At 32.4% G+C, this 22,191-nt stretch overlaps 2 protein-coding genes across 5 annotated transcripts; both read right to left on the reverse strand.

Annotated features, from left to right (window-relative positions):
- Positions 1-233: 233 nt before the first annotated feature.
- Positions 234-851, reverse strand: LOC131018860 (14-3-3-like protein A). The gene has a single exon (XM_057947558.1). The coding sequence runs from the start codon at positions 843-845 to the stop codon at positions 234-236; it is 612 nt and encodes a 203-aa protein (XP_057803541.1). The 5' UTR covers positions 846-851.
- A 4,520-nt stretch (positions 852-5,371) lies between these two features.
- LOC131015974 (uncharacterized protein At2g33490-like) lies at positions 5,372-10,189 on the reverse strand. Of its 4 annotated transcripts, XM_057944496.1 has the most exons (11): positions 10,073-10,152; positions 9,756-9,898; positions 9,132-9,204; positions 8,582-8,656; positions 8,315-8,376; positions 8,168-8,236; positions 7,909-7,937; positions 7,617-7,824; positions 7,304-7,531; positions 5,866-6,877; positions 5,372-5,613 (listed from the first exon to the last, which is right to left on the reverse strand). In XM_057944496.1, exons 2-11 carry the CDS (start codon positions 9,867-9,869, stop codon positions 5,594-5,596), a joined length of 1,890 nt encoding a protein of 629 aa, XP_057800479.1. In that variant the 5' UTR covers positions 9,870-9,898; positions 10,073-10,152; the 3' UTR covers positions 5,372-5,593. The 4 variants fall into 4 exon arrangements, with proteins under 4 accessions (XP_057800479.1, XP_057800478.1, XP_057800475.1 ...); XM_057944495.1 differs by having other exon boundaries at positions 9,756-10,100; XM_057944493.1 differs by lacking the exon at positions 5,372-5,613 and having other exon boundaries at positions 5,669-6,877; positions 10,133-10,189.
- Between the last annotated feature and the right edge of the window lie 12,002 nt (positions 10,190-22,191).

Consider the following 22,191-nt stretch of genomic DNA (forward strand, 5'->3'; position numbering starts at 1 on the left):
ACGCAGAGGGCCAAGAATCGAATAAGGTATAATTTCGAACTGATTAATTTTTGGAGTTTTAATAAAGAATCTTTACTTCTTGGCATAAACATTAATGGGCCGGATTTGATTTTTATTGTCTTTCGTGATTTTGGGTACTTTTGTGATATCCTCTTGCTCAATGTCTCGATTTAGGGTTTCAGTCTTTCTAGCTTCGAAAGCTCTGTTTCTTGAATTTATTTTAGTATTTTTGACTAATTAACTATAGAGGTTTTTGTAGGAGAAGTTGCTTTGCTGTTTTGTTGTTCCATCTGTGAGTAAATTGGTTTTTGGCGGACGCCGCCATGCCTAACGGAAGCGATCTGATTAGGAGGATGGTGATCACCCACCTGAGCAGACTTGTAGGCGAAGAGAGTGTTCTTGGCGGCTTCTTTGCGCTCCGTTCCGATCTTAAACTCCGTCAAGTAGCGGTGGCAATCACCCTTCATCTTCAGGTAGAAGACTTTGGAATCTTCGTTAGAGGCGGATCCGATGAGTTTGGTGTCCAGGAGTTTGAGAATGTCGTCGTAAATGGAGGAGAGCTCTGACTCGATCTTATATCTGTAGCTCTTGATGGAGGAGACATGTCTCTCGTTGCCATAGCTCTCCTCCTTCTGCTCGATAGAGGAGATGATACGCCAGGAGGCTTGGCGGGCGGCGCTGATGACGTTCTTGTAGACGACGAAGAGAAGGTTGCGCTCCTCCATGAAGAGTTCGTCGCTGTTGACGCTGACGACCTTCTCCATGAACTCGACTATCTCGTCATAGCGCTCGGCCTGCTCCGCCAGCTTGGCCATGTACACGCTCTCCTCACGCGGGGACGCCATTTTTAGAGAGAGAATATTAGAGAGAAAGAGAGAGTGTGTGTATTTTGGGGGGCCCACCGCGAATTAAACAAAAAATTAAAGTTTAACGGCGTTAACCGGTCGTTTAACGCGGGGTGTTATTTGCACCCTTCTTTCGGGAGTTCAGGGAGGTCAACGCGCTTTGACCGAGTATGGGGGACTAAAAGCTATAGGGGGGTGTAGTTCAGGGGGCAATGTGCACCTTTGCCGTATTTTATTTTCTCTCTCTTTATTATTGTTTAAAACTTTTATTTATGTTTGTGTATGAAATATTTGTTTATTTATTAAAAATATATTTATTATTTGTTTATATTTTGATTCTATTTAATATTTTCATTTATTTATTTAAACATATGTTGTTTAATTTCAACTAGTACGCCCTTTCGTGTGATGCACGAGCCATAATATATTTATTTATTTATAAAATTTTAACTTATGTAAAAATATCAAAATATCATTATTTATGAGTTAGATTTATTAGTAATTAAAATATTTTGTTAATTTAAATATTAGTATTTGATTTAAAACAATGTGTAATAATAATGTTATCAACTTAATGAGTATAATATTAAATTCAATGAGTATTGTGTACTACTACTACTACTACTACTACTACTACTACTACTACTACTACTACTACTACTACTAATAATAATAATAATAATAATAATAATAATAATAATAATAATAATAATAATAATAATTGTTAGGTCTGGAGGGTCTCGAATAGGTGTATGGGGGGGGAATACACTATGGGCTATTTTTCGAAAAGAAACTTTAAATACAAACTGACTCAACCTTTTTACTAAAAAGAGTTTTGTCAAAACAAGGTTGACGACTGATACTGAATACTCTTCAGTAAAGAGCTATCAGTTAAGTCAAAGACTTTAACTGATACACGTAAGGCTTCAGTCGAGTTTGATAAACAGAGAGATGCTATGAATCTTACTGACTATCAGAAGATAGATCAGTTAGACTGATAACACACGCAGCGGAAAACTTTTGTTTCGAAATAGCCTGTGAATTTAATCACGTTGTTAGAAGTTAAGTTTCTCTTTGCAATTAATCAGTTTTCAGTTTAGGAAGGTAAGAGCACAAGTAAGAAGGTAAGTACTGAAAGCTGTAAATAATACAGAGATTTTTACGTGATTTGAAAAACACTTCCTACATCCACGGTCGGTTGATCAGACCAACAACTTCACTGGACATGTGCTTACGAGTGCACAACAAACCGATGTGTGTGCTTACGGGTGCACAACAAAGTTGAACGTGTGCTTGCGGGTGCACAACAAAGCTGAACGTGTGCTTGCGGGTGCACAACAAACCGAGATGACTGAAGATCCTATCTTCAGTACCAACACACTGGGTTGGATTTCTCACTCCTAGCGCACGCTGGGCACTAAGATCTCACAGAGACAGAACACTGGTCTAAACTCCTTTTTGGCACAAACTCTCAATTCGGTTCGTAGAAAAAGAGGTTTGAAAACTTGCCAACTAAACCACAAAGAACAAGTTCTTTGCAGTCAGTTTTACCTAGGCTTTGGATATACAATATTTGCCTAAGTTCTAAGAGAATGTATGTAATCAGCAGTGACTGATTTTTAGCTTTGTGATTCTCTTCTTCGATTCAAACTTTGGGGAGGCTTGGTTTGGCTGAGTAACGAATTCGGCAGCGTTTCAGCTTATGTTGTTGAATCGGTGTAGATTAAAGTGATCCTCGAGCACGATTTATAGGAGACGTCTTGAATAGATCCGTTGGCGGAGATGGTCTTCAAGATTTCTTCCGTTAGAGAGTAATTTGAACTTGGGCTGAGGCTTCAATCTTCGAGGTTCCTTGTTTGGTGAGAACGACTACTTTGAAGAGCAGAAGATGCGACATCTCTGAAAGGGAATCACCAAAAAGGAATGGCCTCTACAGAGAAAGGACGATCCTGAGATCTCTGCATTTAATGCGGCTGTACTTTTGGAGTGCGTGGCTTCCTTTGAACGTTGGAGGTTCAGTCCGAGGAAGAATAACTGATACTTGACTTTAGTATCAGTCCGCTGAATCCACGTGGCGCGCATTAAGTAATCAGTCGAAACTAATCCTTCGACTAATAAGTCAAATATCAGTATTTGACTTTGCCTTAATCGTTACATCAGTCGGCATCTTCAGTCTTTCGTTCTTCAGTCTTCAGTCTTCAGAACATCAACTAAACTAGAAAAAGAACTCTAACACTTGAGTTCGAACAGTTCTAGTCTATTACACGTGAAACTTATTGATTTTGGTATCATCAAAACTAGGATTAGGATATTTCATTAAGTTCCCAACAATAATAATAACTAAATTTATAGATTGTAAAGAAAATAACTTAAGTCAATATCATTGATTAAGCAAATAACACTAAATCATCAATATAACAAAATTAATAGCCGTCATATAATATAACAATTTTGGGCTCTTAAAAGTCCAAACCGAATTATTATTAAAAGTTCATATTTGAATAGCCCAAATTTAACTAAGAAATCGGAAAAAATACGAATAATAAAAAAAATTATAACAACAAATATGTTTATATAAATAAATAAATAAATAAATAGTTGTACACATAATTAAATAAATTTATATAATATTTTTAAATTTAAATTTTAAGATATATAACTAATTTTTTTTTTACAAATTTATATTAAAATTAATACAAATTTTCTTCTTCTTAATTGCATAAAAAAATTACTATAATTAAAAAATATTTCAATTTAAAATAATTATTAAATAAAACATTATATAAACTTTTTTGAAAGAAAAAAAATGACATCTGCTTCTTTTTTCACCAATAAATGAAAACAAAAGTAAAAAAGAATACGATCAATATAAGAGATAAATGAGAGCGAACAAATATTAACTTTGACACTTCAAAAGATCATAACTTATTCATTTAAATTTATTTTTTTATAATTTTTTCTTCAAAATTAAGATCTTTTCATAATCTTTAAAATAACATTCATAATGAGTATTTTTTTTTATGAATCGAAATTAATGATTTTTTGAACATAACTAAAATAGAAAAAAGTAAATAGAAAATTTGGAAGGAAAAATTATGAGGAGAGAGAAAAAATTGAAGGTTAAAAAAACTCATTTTTTTTTATAAATTGATAATATTAAATAAAGAAATTTAAAGGTCACGTCATAGGAGACTCTAACCCAAGACATTTGGTCTTAGGCATTAACCTCTACCGCTTGGCCTTTGGCCCTAAGCATTAACCCATCTTCTTCTTTTTTCTTCTTGTTTTGATAAATTAACAATATTAAATAAAGAAATTTAAAGGCCTCGCCGCAAGGGACTCGAACCCAAGACCTTTGACCTTAGACATTAAGCCCTTACCGCTTGGCCAACACATGTAGGGATGTCAATCCAGCCCGAAACCCATGGGCTGGCCCGATTAACTTGTCAATTCGAAAGGGTTAGGGTTGAAAATTTTCAACTCGATAAAAATTACAACCAGACTAGCCCGTAACCGAATAGCCCGGCACCTGATAGGGTCAGCCCGACTAACCCGATGAGCTAGCCTGAAACCCGAATACATAACATAAAATATTTAGATATAAAAATTAAAAAATGACAATAATATAAAGTCTCATCATTTCACTTTTCTGTATTTTTTAGATGCTTTGATTCTATAAGTTCAAATTATTGTTAGATATTTTATTATTTTTTCTTTAACAAAGTTGAACATTTTATTGTTACCAACTTATTTTATATGTTATGTAATCTTAATTTTTTTTTTCAGCACTTAATTTTTTTTTCGAGCACTTAATTTTTTTTTCTTCAATATCTTATATTTTTGCATTTCATGCTTGCTATATAATTTATATCTTTGATTTAAATATATATTTTATACATTATACATTAGATCATTAAGAATAACAAAATAAAAATGATTATTTTATTTTTACACCTTTAACCCGATGGGCTAGCCCGAAACCCGAACATTTAGGGTTATGGTTTAAAATTTATAACCGAAAAAAACCTTCAACTCGATAATTAGCCCACACCCCGATTAGCCCTTAACCCGGTAGGTTGGCCTAATTAACATCCTTAAACACATGCACTGATGCACACGCATTAACTCCTCTTTTATTGTTATATATAGATGTTCATCTTGTGTCGCATATATGGAAGTACTAATTAATAGTATGCACTAAGTAAGTGTTAGCATTGCATATAATGGGTCATCAAAATTAATTAATCTATAGCTTCTAGATCATAACAGTGTATAAGTATATTATGTAGATTTTATTTATATATTGATTTTGTTTACATATTGTAAAATATGAAACTCGAAAAAGAGAACATGGAAACCACGATTCCGAGAATACTCTGGAAATTTAAACTTTTACTTTTATTTTTGATTTTTTTGTAGTCAAGGATATTTACAAGCATGGGAAGTTGGCAGGTCTAGTATTTTGCTTGCTCGCCGTTTAAAATTGATAGTGTTCGGGTGTGTGAGGTAAATTTGGAATATTGCAGTGAGACATCTAACTCCAAGATAAAGAATAACAAGGCCAAAATTGTGAGACATCCAACTCCAAGATATAGGGAGACGAATTGACTGAGATTAACTAAGTAAATACAAAGTGGTGCGAAAATTGACATATTCACAAACATTTACCCAGCGAGAAACTGGCAGAATTATATTGTAGGCAGCTTCCAAAACTGAAGAATGCAGATATTACGTCAAAGCAAAAGCAGTCAACTGCCACCTGCATTCACTGAAGTTGGGATATATAATCAGAACATTACATGATTGTCTCCAAAATATAGAGCAATTTGATTCTAGCATCATGTGCCATAATGAAAGACATAAATTTGATATGTAAAAGCAAGGAACAGTAGCAAGTACCATAATCTCTCCAAGAATGTGAAATATATTACTCGATATGAGTTCACTGATACCATCATTATCACATCAAATTTAGTCTTAATTTGTAAAAGGAAATGAGCTACCAACAGTTTTGACTTACCTCTTATCTGTCCAGAATTTGGTGACTTCATATGTAATAGGGAGATCGGTGTGAGCGGAGGAGAAGCAACTCCTGAGCTTCGAGGAGATCCCAATAGCTTGCCTGAGTGAAAAGCTGCTTCTCTTTGACCACTAGAAGGTATGGAGAAACTTCGAGACACTGTTAGCTGTGGGAGAGGAAGTGCAGAACCTTCTCTCAATTGTCTAAATGGATTCTTATTCGTTGGAGATACTAGGGGAGCAGAGTGTCCAAGAGTCCCTATTGATCGCATTGGTTTGGAACCGAAAGTATCAGGAGGCCTAGGGAGTTCATGAAGCTCACTCGGAGTAGGTGAAGTTGCAAGGGCAGGTGAGGCATTGTGAGACACATTTACAAGTAAGGAAGATTGGGGACCAGATGCACGCGAAATCAATCCAGAAACTGATTGAGGTGTGTCATTGGAGCTAATGGGTATGTGGGTCATGTTTAAAGAAGGTTTGCTTGCTATTGGACCAGAGAAAGCTTGCCTTAGATTTTTCTGAGCGTCGAATCCACTCTGAGTATCAACCTGCGGGATAGCAGCTTCCTCAGTCAGTGGCGGCAGCGGAAGAGAGTGCTTATAGGTGCTGCTTTCTTCAACAACTATTTGAGGCTTCAAGATATAGTGTGCAGATAACTGGTCATCTGTGAATTTTTTTGGCTTCTCCATGTCCAATGGCGATGAGTGCCACAAATTTTTGGAGGTCCCAGCAGGTAGTTTGGGACTAGATAGAGGCCCAGAAGTAGTCGTGTTTGAACCTTTTGCATCAGCTGGAGTAGGCAGCACATAGGTAGTAAGCTTCGGGAGAGCATGCCTTATCTCTCTAACTCTCTCAGCAGCATCAAACTTCTCTGGATAGATTGGAGCAGAATGGCTGCCTGCTCGAGGCCGTTGGCTAGGTATTTGATCCCATTGGTTTCTACTGCCGCTTCTCTGCAACTCAACATCTTTTACCCAAGATGTATGTGCACTTGGAGCACCTAACTGATCTAACTGCATAGTCCATGAGTAGAACAAGTTAACTTCTTTGGAATTGAGAAAGAGCCTGATGCACTTTTGCTCAAATTGCAAGCTTGGGGAAACATATAAACAATATAATGCAAAATACAAGGTAACTCTTTGTGCATGCAAGTCATGCATAGAAGGGCAGATAAGTCTGAAAGATTTCCCTAGAAAATGATCCAACTGCAAGAAACAACGGAATAAAAAAAAAAACCCCACCCACAAAGTTGAAAAACACATCATTTAGAAGTTCACAGAATCCTAATGGGAGGTCTCAGATGCAATTATGGAGAAAAGAGAGATACTATACAAAGATAAAGCCAAAAATAATTAGAATCCCTGTTTAAAGTAGAGAAATGTTTGCTGAACATATAATATAAATGCCGTAGTTTGAGTCAAACAACAAGCAGAACTCACCTCCATTGAGTTCCTCAATGTGTAAGCACTACCTAGCCCCTGTTCTTTTTGTCTGTAGTCAAAACTTAATTCTCCATAATCATTACTCTCGGAAATGATCTCTCTATCATCTTTTTCCCCTTCATTTAACTCAGATAGCTCATAATCAATATGTTGCTTTTCTGCAACATTTTTAATATATGGTTCAACTGCTTCGAGAGATTGAAGTCCTTTCCGAAAAAAATTCAACTGCTTTCAGAAAACAAGCAGAAAATCATGAAAACTTGAATAACATCATAACTTATTAACTTGAATATTGGAAACATAAGAAAACCTGTGCAGCATGGTGACGAGCTGCTTGGGTAAATAGGCTCCGGCTTTGCCCTTGCTTCAATGATTCCACTCGGAAAGCGCAGAGCCTTGCAGCCTCCTCGTATTCGTCACGAACAACTTTCAATTGCTGCAAGCTAAAAGTCTCCCCTTTTCCATGTCTCGACTTGCCCTTTTCCTTAATTTGTGCCACTATGTATTCAAACATCTCCCTGAAAATCAGGAATGCAATCAACAATAGATAACAACAAAAGAATACTCAGTCAAAATATGGAAAAAAAAAAAATAAGGAACACCTTTTCTCATCACATTGCAACTTCATCTCCTGCACCAGTGAAAAATAGATAATCATATCAATCTACTTGATATAATTTACAAAGTAATCCACCCCAGCAATTCATAAAAATACACCAACCAGGATAAAATTGACGGAAGTATCCAAATGAATAACAACCCCAGACTGGAGTCTTAGCAATCCACTAAGACCAATCAATTTGAGGTTCGGATATAGATTTCATTCAAAATAACCAATAGGCAATCAGATAATAGTCAAACCTCCACTTTCCGTAGCTCGCTAAGGAGACACTCTGATGGGTTTGTAATTGTCATGACAATATGGAACCGCTGGAAAGTAAAAAGGAATTATAAAACAATTTCTAATATATGTTAAAACTGAATATTAGCATGATGATAAATACTCACATAGCTATCAACCAGTTTCTGAAGTTCAAGCTGTACTTTTCCAAGCATTGATAATGCTCCTCCTGTACAGCCACAGAGATGTGTGGGGTTAAGTTTACTTTCCAAATATTTAGCACTAAAAACAACCCATGCCAATTATCATAAGTGTTAAATTTTGCAGAAAATGATCTTTAAAAAATTAAGTAAAAGTCAAAAACAAGATGTGTTGACAACGATGCTGCCAATAACCAAACACATATATAAAGCAGGAGAAACTGACTGACTTACTGCTTTCTCTGTCATCATGCATAGTGGTTTTTTCCAGTAGAGAATTTCCCATTTCCAGTAATGACTCTGAAAACTCTGAAAGAATAACAAGAAGTTGTAATAACTAAACTGTATAATTTTTTCTAAGGAGAGTATAGCAATCAGAATACAGTCCATCCTTAAATAAAAAGTAGACCAAGGGGCATATAGTAAATATCTATGAGGTCGATTGTAAACTTTGAGATTAACGTAAGGTACAATCAAGCTAAAATCTTCGAGAATTATCTCAAACTTCGTTGATCATCTAAAGTGAATTCTTCTTTGAACTAAATATTGTTAGCATAAGAAACCAATAGATCAAAAGCTACATGGTGTCGATCTTTGGAAGAAATAAAAACTTCTAGAATAGTGCAGTTTTGTTTTCACAAAACTCAAATCAATTAAGAGAAAGCTTTCTAGCAAAGGAGACAAGTATTTAGCTTGGCAAAACAGCATCAAAATCCTATCCTCCTAAATCATATGTCACTTCTAGAAATGTAACTTCAGCCATTTTATCAAACTAAACAAGTACCATAAGCACTATTTGCTGTAGCTGCAGCGGCGGAAAGTAGACTATCATAGCACGTTCTCATGTCTTTCATATCCTGCAAAAAAACACATCCGGTAACACATGTCATAATGCAAGTAATGAATAAAGTTAGGCTATATATACAGGCAAATTATTGGAAAATTATACTTAAATCAACCAAAACCAGCAGCAGAGATAACAACTAACACTAGGCACGCCATCTTAACACAAAGGAATATAGGATGAGAAAACGAAAAACATAAGCAAGAAATCACTAGTAGATAGCAATCAGTAACAAACCAGACACAAAATCAGCTCAAACAATCGCCTCAAATATATATTAAGCTGGGTGCCAAAATTAGAACTGTGGAAACCCCATGGAATTCAAGTTTTTTAACACTAAAGTTTCCCAAATAATGTCAAAATTCATCTTATAATAACTATTTCCGAACAATTCACACTAAAATACTCTGCTCTCTGAGCTGAGCTTTCGGCATTGGCATCAAAACGCACGAACCTCGACTCCATCATATTTACAAATTCAATTGTTATGGAGTAGTGCTAAAACGAGAAACCAAAACAATAGATTAAAATGAAGAGCAATTTAATTAGCTAAATAAGATCCACCTTTGTTGCTTGCGTTAATCCATCGATAGGCAGCGAAAAATTATGATCCCATTTTCCCTTTGGGTCGCCCTTATTCGGCCCGATAATCCGCATCCTCAGCAACGACGATTTCATCTCTGAGCTATCAACTCAGCCCAAAATTCCTGCCCTCCCAGAAATTGGGGAAAAATATTTAGGAATACAATTGACTCGGAAAATCAACAGGCAGAAGTCTATTTATTCCCTGAATTGGAGCAAATATTAAAGAGCAGTTGGAAAAAAGTGTGGGAAAGAAGAATTGAGTGAGAGAAAGAAACAGTAGAAGAGAAAATTCTAACGTTGTGCGCCGAAATTGAAAAGGCAACTCTGCTGTTATGGCCATCAATATTACATCTTACCTTTACTAGACACACAAATCTACTGCGAGGTAATTTCGTTTCGGTCGGAACTGAAATACCCCCTGCTGTTCTATCTCATTCGGTTTTATGCAGTTTGAGCTAGAGTCGTTAGTATATTTTCTCAAACTATCCACAAATGTGCCGGTCATTTATAATTATCTCTTTTGATAATAACTCAACTTAAAAGACAGGTACATTTGTATTTTTGATATTTCTGTTTCGATATCAATTCACCTCCAACTCATGCGATCTCATAATAAATCTTAACTATAATTTAATCAAATTCTAATTTTGAACTGTTGAACCGTAATCAAATTAATAAATTTTAATTAAATAGACTTGCTCTCCGTGTGATACACGATAATAATTATAGTTAAAATAATATATATATATATATATATAATTCAATTAGAAAAAAGTCCAAATACGACATCAAAATTGTATAAATTTTAAAATATTCAATTTTATACAACATTCATAGTTATACTATATAAAAATTAGAGTAGTACATTAATAAAATAAAAAACTTTAATATTTCATAAAATTAATTTTCAAATATGAAAATTTGTAAATGGGCTGAATAATCACAATATTATGTTCCAAAAGTCGTAGTTGTATATAGTTATAGATATTGATATACGCAATATTATTACATATTTACATATACTTTTTACTATATATTATATCTATTTCATCATTTTTATATATATTTAATATAATTTCAATAACATGTTTAATTTAATTTCATAAAAAAATTACTGCATATATTTTCATAAATATAAATAATTAAATTATAGGGGAGAGAGAGAGAGAGAGAGAGAGAGAGGAGCATACAAATAATCCTACATTTTTATGTTAATTGTAAAATTACCACCACATAAATAATCCTGTAATTTTATTTTATTTTATTTATACAATAGTCACCAATTTAATTCGAAGCCAATTTCAAATTGAATGTTGGTTTTTTTAATATAATATAGATAATTAATTAAGATTTGCATACATTGATTGTAACATCCCAATTTTCATAAACTTTTCAATTTAAAAAAAAACTATAAGAACTATTAGATAAAATAAAATTTCTTGACTGTCAAAATTTAAACTAATTTAAAAATCAATTTGCCAAAACTAAAGTAGTAACATAAAATAGGAACGATCAACTAAAATTTAACAAGTCCAACTTAAATTCTATGAAAATACTAAATCTCTAGTCATTCTCGACTTCCATGGCCACCTCGACTCCAAAACTGCAAAACTGAAAAGATAAGGAGGTGAGCATATTGAAAAATATACTCAGCGAAGAATCATGCACATATTCACATACGCTTAAACATGCAAATAATTCACATGTCATACACATACACTGATAATCTGATGGGCGAACTGAGAGCCCCTGAACATGTATTTCAACATGGCTAAATTTCTGAACATGTATTTCTACATGGCTGAATATGTGTTTCAACATGGCTGATATTCTGAACATGTATTTCTACATGGCTGAATATGTATTTCAACATGGCTGATATTCTGAACATGTATAATCAAACATGAAATAAGAGCATATAAAAACATACATGAATATAACCACAAGCATATAATCCCTCACCTTAAACCTTGCTTTGAAAATATCTTGATGAAACCCATACACGAACAAGTAAAGAAAGAAATATAAACTGAAATTTGGTGTCTCCCAAAGTATGCGCTCTTCACCCTTACATATACAAGTTTTAGAAAACTATAGATAAAGCATGAGTTTTATTCTAAGTATATCTCTTAGTCCAATGAACAACAAAAGAAATTAGGAACATAAAGCTTTAAGAGTTTTAGTTTGATTAGGAAATCTAAAATAAGTGGATGATGGTGTCATCCTTTTATTTAAAAAAAAAAAACAAATGTGCATGTTCTACAATATCAACTTAAACCAAAAGATAGTAATTTGATTTTAAAAACTTAAAAAAAATTAATCGAATTGTATTGTAACTAAGCTACTATTTCCAAAGCAATTATCTATGTATATTAAATAAATATATATACAACCTAATAATTACAAAAGCACTAACTAAATTGTGTTCACTACAAATAAAAGAAAAATAAATTAATCTAATAAAAAAAATGAACTTTGTAACTAATATAATTAATTAACACAGTGTTAAAAAAATACACACACACATGTATATATATAGATATAGATATATAATGGTTGCTTGCATATATATATATATATATATATATATATATATATATATATAGGGTGTGGTTTTAGAGAGAACTACATTATTTGTGAGAACCGGAGAACCATCAAATCTAATGCATTCACTGTAAAAATTGATGTATTATTCGATGTTAAAATTAATGCACTAAAAAAATAAAAATAAAATGCTCCCTTCAGGATTCGAACCCAGGTTCTATATTCATCCAACAAGATGATGCATCCACCGTAGATCTTGATGATCGAATGGCTGAAAATGGTTCTCCGTTCTTTTTTTATTTATGGTTCTTTCTTGAACCTCTCCCTATATATATATATATATATATATATATATATATCTCCTAATAAGATAAAGAATAAAGATGATAAAAGAGTTTTAGTTCTAATAATAATAATAATAATAATAATAATAATAATAGTCTAGATAAAATTAATGGTGCATATCTATATATACCATGTAATTATTTAAAAATAATAAGTTATACAAGAAATTACTAATAATTAAATTTATATAATAAATCTAAATATTTGGGGTGTTACATTGATGCACGCAAGTTTTCTTTCCGCTGTAGTTTAAACCTCAATGCATCCCTAAAAGATTATTCAAGCGTTGCAAACTCTTTTTTTTTTTTTTTTTTTTGATAAATTACATAAAGAAATAAAGAAATTCAAAGACCGAGTCATGAAGGACTCAAACCCAAGACCTCAAGTTTTGAGCATTAACCTCCTACGGCCGCTAGGCTAATACACACACAAGCGATGCGAATTCTGTTCGTAAACAATGAGGTTTTTCCACCACTCTCCTTCCTAAATCTTAAATAATAATAATAATAATAATAATAGTTTGAACCTTAATGCAAATTTAATTGGTATTTTAAACTTTATAGTCATTGTCCAGCTCACATTGTGTCTCCTCTCGTCTTCAATTCTTTCCTATTTTATGTACAATCTATTTGTTGCTGTAAAGAGTTTATTAATAAAGATGGTATCTAAAAGGCTAAAACGACACATAATGAAAATGGGGAGAACTGGAGAAGTAGTATTTGTTTTCGTTCAATAACTATAATTTATTGTGAGTGTATAAGTACAAATCTATATATCTATATATTATATAAAAGAGCAGTATAACAACTATTTTTTCCTATCAAAATTTCTCTATCATCACTTTTCTTTTTTTGTTTTGATTCTTTTATAAAAATCGTTAATTTTAATTAATAAAAAAATATTCAACATGGATGTTAAATTAAAGATAACGAAAAGATCTTTAATTTGATATAAAAATTATAAAAAATAAATTTGAAACGAATAAGTTATTATCAATTAAAGTTATAAAATTATTATTTTTTCTCTCACATCTTTTGTCTCTCCTTTCTCTTTTCTAATTTCTTTTAATTATATGGTTCTTTCTCTTCATTCATTTTTCATATTTTCTATTTTTTTTATTATAACAATTTAATGCAACTGAAAAGATGAAACTTATTTTAATTCATTTTAGAACTCTTTAGGTTAAACATATTTTTTTTAGGTGAATTTTATATTAATATAAATTTATATATATATATATATATATATATATATATATATATATATATATATATATTAAAATAGATTTTCAAATATGATTTAGATTTATCAAAATTTTCAGTATGTTTTTATATGGATTTTAAATATGTATATTTATTTATTTAAAATATCGTTCAATTTCGATACTGATCGTGCATCGCACGAGTGGGCGTGTGCTAGTGTAACTATGAAAAACCACATGACTAGAACGAACTTTTGCATATATGTGTTAAATTAATGTGTATGTACTAAAATATTAACAATAAAAATATTATAATTAAATTATGTAATTGTAGCATAAAAAAATTAAGTACATATTTATAAAGATTGATATGATGAAAACATAATAAATAATTTAACATATACACTCAATAAATATTCAGAAAAATTAACAAAAGGATGATGATTAGCTAAAACTAGACAGATTAACAACAAATAAAATTAAATAATAAAATTAAAGATAAAATAATGATTCTAGAGAATGTAATTAGGTTGATTAAATTTATATATTCAACTTATTAATCCAATCACCAACTAATTCAGCAATGATGAAAGATCAACCAGGGGGCTTAGCCCACTGGCCACCGGGTCCTCACTTAAGTGAAGTGACCCGGGTTCGATCCCTCTTGGGAGCGAATTGGAGATGAGAGATATAAGGTGGATCTTGGTGAATGGAGAGATAAGGTGGTTCTTGGAGTGGATGGGGGAAACTAATTACTAACATCTAACATGACTTTGCCCGATCAAAAAAAAAAAAGCAATGATGAAAGATCACACAAATATTTATACTTTTCTCTGACAAACAACTATATATGAAAATAAATTGGTAAATTCTTGTGTGTGTGCGTTGGTCAAGCGGTAATGGGTTAATACTTAAGGCTAAAAGTCTTGGGTTCGAGTCCCTCATATTGACAAGATTAAAAGAAAAACAATTGAATTAGGAGCCTCTGTAGTTGCTTAGGAGCCTCTGTAATGGTTCACTTTTATATTGGAGTGAATTTCATTCAATTTTAAAATGAAATGTAGAGTTGAACGTTGTACTCTATATTTTATGTTATAATATAATATTTTATTTTTATATTTATATTATTATCATTAAATTAATATTTTTATCAATTATGATAATGTTATTTAATTATAATATAATATTATATAATATAAATATTCTTAAAATAATTTATTTTATTAAGAACTAAACATATATAATCTGTTTAAAAATATTAATTCCATCAAAATATATAGAAATGTAAAAAAAATAGATAATAATTAATCATATATATAAATAAAACAACAACAAAAACGATCGTGGTGAACCAACTACATCTAGTTGGATATTGTTCATCTCTGTTAGAGTATATGTTATACTCTTTATATTGTCATTATGTAGACAATCCGCATGTATCATTCGATATACTTTCATTCTTAGTACAATATCATCTGATGTACTAATTAGTGTTAAAACAGCGTGATCCTAATGAACAAGCGATTTTTTTTTTCAGCAGATATTTTTATGCCTCTTAGATTTGTCGTATCTCCTGATTATTGAAGTATTATTTGATCAAGATTATAAATAAACCTGAGTTTAGATATCATCAAATAGAGTTCTGGTCGAGCTGGGGTTCCTAGCAGAAGTTATCTATATAAAGCGAAAAGATCAACTAGTTGTAGTTGTTGCTTTTATATTCTCTTGAGTTCATAGAGTATATTTCGTTGAGTGGTCAGATCACACATTGCGTTTGAGTGTGTTCTTGTTTAATCGTTTTTCATTGTGTTAGATAGCAATTGTTTGATTCGTGCGATTCTGTTTTCGTTTGTTTCACTAAAAAATTGGTGATATTATTATGAGGGATAAGGAGGTGAATGTGCTGAGTTCACACCTAGGGGTTGAGTCGTTGTCTTTCTTCCAATTATCTACCATAAGTGAAGTTTTGGGAAGGTATAGGGGCATAGTAAGAGGGAGTCTTATTGTATAATTAAGTTAATCTATATCTTAACTTCAGTTAGTAGATTGTTTTTCCAGTGCGAGGCCACCTAGACGTATGTGTTTTATCACCAAACTGAGTAATCAATCTTGACGTACTGTTCTTTATTAATTTAAGGGTAAATTTGGTATAAAACCATAATAAACTTTCACATTTTTGTTTTTCCCACAATCTTTCATTTTTGTTTCAAAATTCATAATAAATTATTTTTTTTGGAATTTCCCACGATGACAGATTCCAATAAAAAAATTAAATAACGTGCCAATACAATGTAATTACATGGAAATTATGTGACATGACAATCTAATTGTCCTTTGCGTTTTAACGGTGCTTGATCCCGTTAGAGCTGAGCTTGGGGCAGACGTTAAAACGTGGGGGCGTTTTTCTTCAGTTTTGAAACGTTGAGGTAGTAAACAGCGCCAACCCTGACGTTAGGATGTTAAAGGCGATAGGGGTGTCAACATTGAGGGGGGAAAGTGGTACTTAACCCTTAAATATGTCACATCATTCAAGTTCGGCGCCACGTCATTTAAAAAATTAGCTGGAAAGTCACACTATGGGAAATTTAAAAAAAAAATGATTTATTATGTATTTTGAAACAAGAATGAAATTTTGTGGGAAAAACCAAAATTTGAAAATTTATTATGGTTTTAAACCAAATTTACCCTTAATTTAATTAGTACATTTTGTGGTACAATTTCTTCACATGTACTTACATTTCATGTGTGCGAGATTTTATATGTTTAGTTTGAATAGTTGACAATTTCAATCTCCTTCAAAATAGAGTGAAATTAATGGTCCAGTCGAAAGCATATTTTCACGGCAAACTAGCGTCTCACGCTAATATGCAGTGAATGACATTATTGCTATTGTGCATAATCAGAATACAATTTTTTACCATCCCTCATCACAAATTTGAAATTTATACCATATGATAGAGAGAAATTTTGAAAACTATTCATATTTATACGAGAATTCTCAGTCGATCGTATATTATATTTTTGTTTTATTATAAAAATTATACTAAATATTTGCAAAAGATTATATAATATTATTATCTGACATGAAAGGTGTTGATTTTGTGAGACAAAGACAAGAAAAACACAACACACAATGAATAACGGGGTTCAGCCTCCAATGGCCTACATCCACGGAGGAAGAGATGGGATTATATTACTATCAAGATCGAATGAATTTACATAGACAAGTTTCGAGCTCCAACTCACGATAGCTACGCTTAACTCTCTCCAGATCTTACCACTCAACTCGACAGCTAAAAACTTAATGTGAAGATGAAAGATTACCCTTCAAAACTGAAGATAGAAAAGAAAATGACTTATATAGCTGTGACTGTGAGGGTGCGTTCTCTTTGATTGTAAATTTATCATGAGAAAATAAAGGATAAACAAAATTTCATCCTTTAAATTATTCCTTTCTTTTTCCACATTTTCTAACTTGATCCTTACTCATTCCTCATTTACACTACAAAGGAGGGATAATATTTTTTTTTTTTTTTTATCGTTCAAAGTCATGTTAGATGTTAGTAGTTAGTTCCCCATCCACTCCAAGAACCACCTTATCTCTCCATTCACCAAACTCCACCTTATATCTCCAATCACCAATTCGTTCCCAAGAGGGATCGAACCCGGGTCACTTCACTTAAGTGAGAACCCGGTGGCCAGTGGGCTAAGCCCCCTGGTTAAAAGGAGGGATAATATTATCCCTCAAAAAATGGTGTGATAATATTATCACTCCTTTGTAGTGAAAATGAGGAATGAGTAAGGGTCAAGTAAGAAATGTGAAAAAAGAAATGAAGAATTTAAAGGGTGAAATTTCGTTTATCCTTCATTTTCCCATGATAAATTTACAACCAAAGAGAACGCACCCCGAGTAGACTACTACAAAACTCCACGCAAAACTGCTGCACAAAACCGAGTCTGTTAGCTTAACTAACTTTCTCCAACTGTCTTTAGCAGATAAGTCCCTTGAATGCATGAATATTGCATTGTAGTCCTTCAGCTTATAAAAGCATTAACTACAAAACGGAATTTTGAGCATATGTATCTCGTCTATAATTTGGAAAACAAAATCCGATAAATATGCATATATCGAGTAATAATTCATTCAACAATTAATGTGATAAGTAACTTAACGTTTGATCTATTCACCACCCGACGTTGAGTAATTTGGTGATTTTTTTTTTCTATATATATGTTGAATATAAATAATTACTTCTTGAACTTAAAAGTCAATCTATTCATTTTATTAAGCGAATAGTATATGATTCGTTGTATCTATCTAACTACAATAATTCATGTTTTCAACAATTGATTATTGATCCCATATCAAGAATTGTAATTTTATTTTCAACCATAAACTTTTGTACACTAATAAATGTAAAAAATATTTCATATTATAAGAGTCATCAAAATACTCATTTAGAGGCAACTTAGTTCATAAACTGAGAGATCCATAGCACTCGATCGTGTAATTAAATTAAGTCTCACAAGAAAAGAACAACAATGTTGCTACTTTCATAATCCTTCCGTTACGTAGATTAAGTTTGATTTCAATAAACAATAACGTACTGTGGTGTACTGGTGTGCTAATTTTAAGACATCAATAGATGTAAAAATTAATTATATTAAATATAGCATATTGAACCAAATATTTGACACGAAATGAATATTGTATATATATTATTATATCTGAGTGAAAATGACTATTTTTCGTGAGAAATGATAACAATAAATAAATCAATATAAATCTACAAATAAGTTGTTTGCAATGGACGAACAACGTATTTAGTTAATATGGTGAAATTTCACACTCTTTGGAATTCGAACTCCAAGTTTAAACAATTAATCATGTATTAAAAACGGCTTAATCGTACATTTATATTAACTTATTCGTAAATTTATATGTTGGCTTAATCCAAGAGGATACCAAGCAGTGCGAACTCTTGTCTAACCCCACTGCTCCCCTCCATGTTCATAAAACCCCATAGATTTATTGTTATTATTATTTTTTTACAAAATTTTGATTCTTATTTTACTCATGCGTGTATTTTTTTTTCTTGAAAGGTCTTGGAAGACATTTGTCACGTATTGTGTGCTTAATGCGCCATATAAATAAAATGTGTGATTTACATTTAAATTTTTATACTATGTGAAGAATAGATACTATCAGATCACACCCTTATATATATATATATATATATATATATATATATTATATATATGTATATATATATATATAGGGAGAGGTTCAAATAAGAACCACTAATAAAATAAGAACGGAGAACCATTTTAAGTCATTCGATCATCAAGATCTACTGTGGATGCATCATCTTGGTGGATGGATGCAGGTGCTGGGTTCGAATCCTGAAGGGAGCAAAAAAATTATTTTTTTCGGATGCATTAAATTTAATAGCGGATGCATTAATTTGTATAGCAGATGCAATAATTTTATTGGTTCTTATGTTCTCACGATAATTGTGGTTCTCACTATAACCGCACCATATATATATATATATATATATATATATATATATGGTTAGATTTTATAGAGAAATTAATTTTTTTTCTGAAAGTTAGGAACGTTGAACATGTCAATAGTTTTTTATGAACATAGCAATAATTTTATTGAACGTTTGGGGACGTTTGAGGATCGATTCCTAGAGTGCGAAATTTTAAACAAATACATTTTTTCAACAAATACGTTCGTTCATAAAAAATTACTGACATGTTCATCACAATTATTGATATGTTTATCAAAATTTGAACACGAGATTTATTCTTAATTTTGGACCGTTTGATGGATCATGATCAATGGATGAGATTGTTTTTCACTTCTTTAAATATTTGTCTTTCTCAATATAACTTTTCCCTATATATATATATATATATGGTAGGGCTACCATGAAAACACTCTTACGTGTATAAATTATGGATAAAATCCGATCGTCCATCAAGCTTAAATTGACGGCCCAGATCTTAACTTTATTAGATTGATGATTCTTTGACTGGTAACTTGTAATTCGTAATCATACACGAACGAAGGGTATAATTGTCATAGAAAAATCTTGACCTTCCGTGTTTCTCTTTCTGCTCTGAATCTGTCGCCAATAGATATGGAAAGATTTTGATTCCATATCAGAAATGATTTCTCTGTGAAATATTTACTCTTCCATATTCTGAATTTTGAAGCAGCTGTAATTGATATTCTCAAAAAAATCTCTCTCTTTACAAAATATATTTCATCCACAATCTTCCAGTCCCGGCGCATAGAGAAGGAGACAAATCTAGCTAGGGTTTTGGAGAGGCGTAATGGCGAAGACGAAGGGTGATTTTGGAGGTTCGTAACAGTAGATTTCTTATTTTATATTGGGTTATGATTCGTAATGAGGGTTTTTTTTTGTGGAACCCATATGCAATCTCTCTATCTCTCTCTTAAATTTATTGGATTGTTGTGAACAATATGTTACTTATGTGAGGAATCGGTCAGATTTAAGAAAGTTCACCTTGTCTTTCGACGATTGTGGTCCAAAATTGGGTTTTATCATGCTTAATTTGCTTTTTATCATCAGATTTGAGTGTGGTTTTTAAAGAATCACTTCATCCGATTTTTATCATGCTTTGCTTTTTATGTGTGTGGTCCAAAATTAGGTTTTTTGAGTTTTGGGGGCATATTTTTCGATTGATTCCAGTTATCGATTTTTTTCATTTTGGGTGCGAATGTGGGTTTATGTGCGTGAGTTTTGGAGAGACGAATTGGTGAAGATGAAGGGTGTTGGTTTACAGTGGAACACATTTGCAGTCTTTCTCTCACTCTGAAATTTCTTGGATTGTTGTATTACGAATCTGTACACATCTGCTATGTATCCTAGTTGGTTTGACCGTAGGACATTTTGTACTACGAATTTTGTTGTATTTGTTACGCATCTGTTGTATTATGAATTTTGTACACATCTTCTATACACATTTTGTAGAACACATATATTTGTATTACGAATTTTGTTGTATTCATTACGAATCTGTACACACCTGCTTGTTATGATCCTTGAGGAAGAAGAGTTGAGTGAGGCGAAAGTTGTTGGGGAAGAAGGAGCAACAAAATCAGAGCTCAAGTTTGTGGAGAAAGGGAAGAAGGTCAATGTGGGTGAAAAGGATCCTGTTCTTACACGTGGCTGATGATAGCTGTTTTAAATTGTGGAAGTCGCGTATCCCTTATAAAAACGCTGTATCTGTTTTGATTTAATTAAGTTCAGTTTATAGCAATTAATTGATGTTGTAGTGGCTGAGTTAGTTTGGGGACCACTTTCTTATAAGGGTCACTTGTTACGCAAGAATGGATATTCAGAATGAAATTTCAGTTTTCTCTCCCAAATTCTCTCTCTCTCTACAACCTTCCTTCTTCTTCATAATATCTCTGCAATTTCCAGTTTATTTACAAAAGAAAATCACAAAAAATAGTTGGGTTCACTACAATTGGTATCTAGAGCCAAGTTTTGCTCTCCTTGAGCGAAATTCTGGGCTGAATTATGGCAGAAGCTACACGAATGAAGGATTTACAAGAAGCACAAAAGAAACTAGATCAAATTCTACAGGCAGAAACTATGAAACGAGCAGCGGCAGAGGAGAAGATCCATGAGCAGATCATGGTTGTGGATCACAGAGTGGAGCAGAAGATGATGGGTATTGATCACAAGTGTGATCACCTTTCCAAGTTGTTGGCTGATATACAACTTCAACTTTTGAACCTGAACAAAGACAAAGGTAAACAGGATGAGCCTATATTGGGCAAAACACCATTTCAACTGCATTCTAGTACCGGTTCAAAATCAGTATTTACAGCTTATACTTCTAAGTTCAAATCAGATCAGTCACAGAGCAGTAATGGAAATTCATTTCATAGGGTGGATTTTCCAAAATTTGATGGAACTAATCCTAGATCTTGGATAATTAAGTGTAATACTTATTTTAAGCTGACATCTGCTCTTAGTGATGAACACATGATCCAGTTAGCTGTTCATAACTTTGAGGGTAAGGCCTTGCAGTGGTTTCAGAATTTTGGCTATGAGAATATACTGGATATCACTTGGGTACAATTTCTGGAGGTTGTTGCTTCTAGATTTGATGATATAAGTGATGTAAAAATCATAATGGAATTTAAAAATTTGAAGCAGACTGGTTCTTATTCCCAATATGTGGAGAAGTTTGAGGAGTTAAGGTCATGTTTGATGTTGAGCAATCACATGGCTTATTCTGAGGAGTACTTTGTGGCTTGTTTTATTAGTGGTTTAA

This window comes from Salvia miltiorrhiza, chromosome 3, assembly GCF_028751815.1.
Source record: "Salvia miltiorrhiza cultivar Shanhuang (shh) chromosome 3, IMPLAD_Smil_shh, whole genome shotgun sequence".
NCBI classification, from domain to species: Eukaryota; Viridiplantae; Streptophyta; class Magnoliopsida; order Lamiales; family Lamiaceae; genus Salvia; species Salvia miltiorrhiza.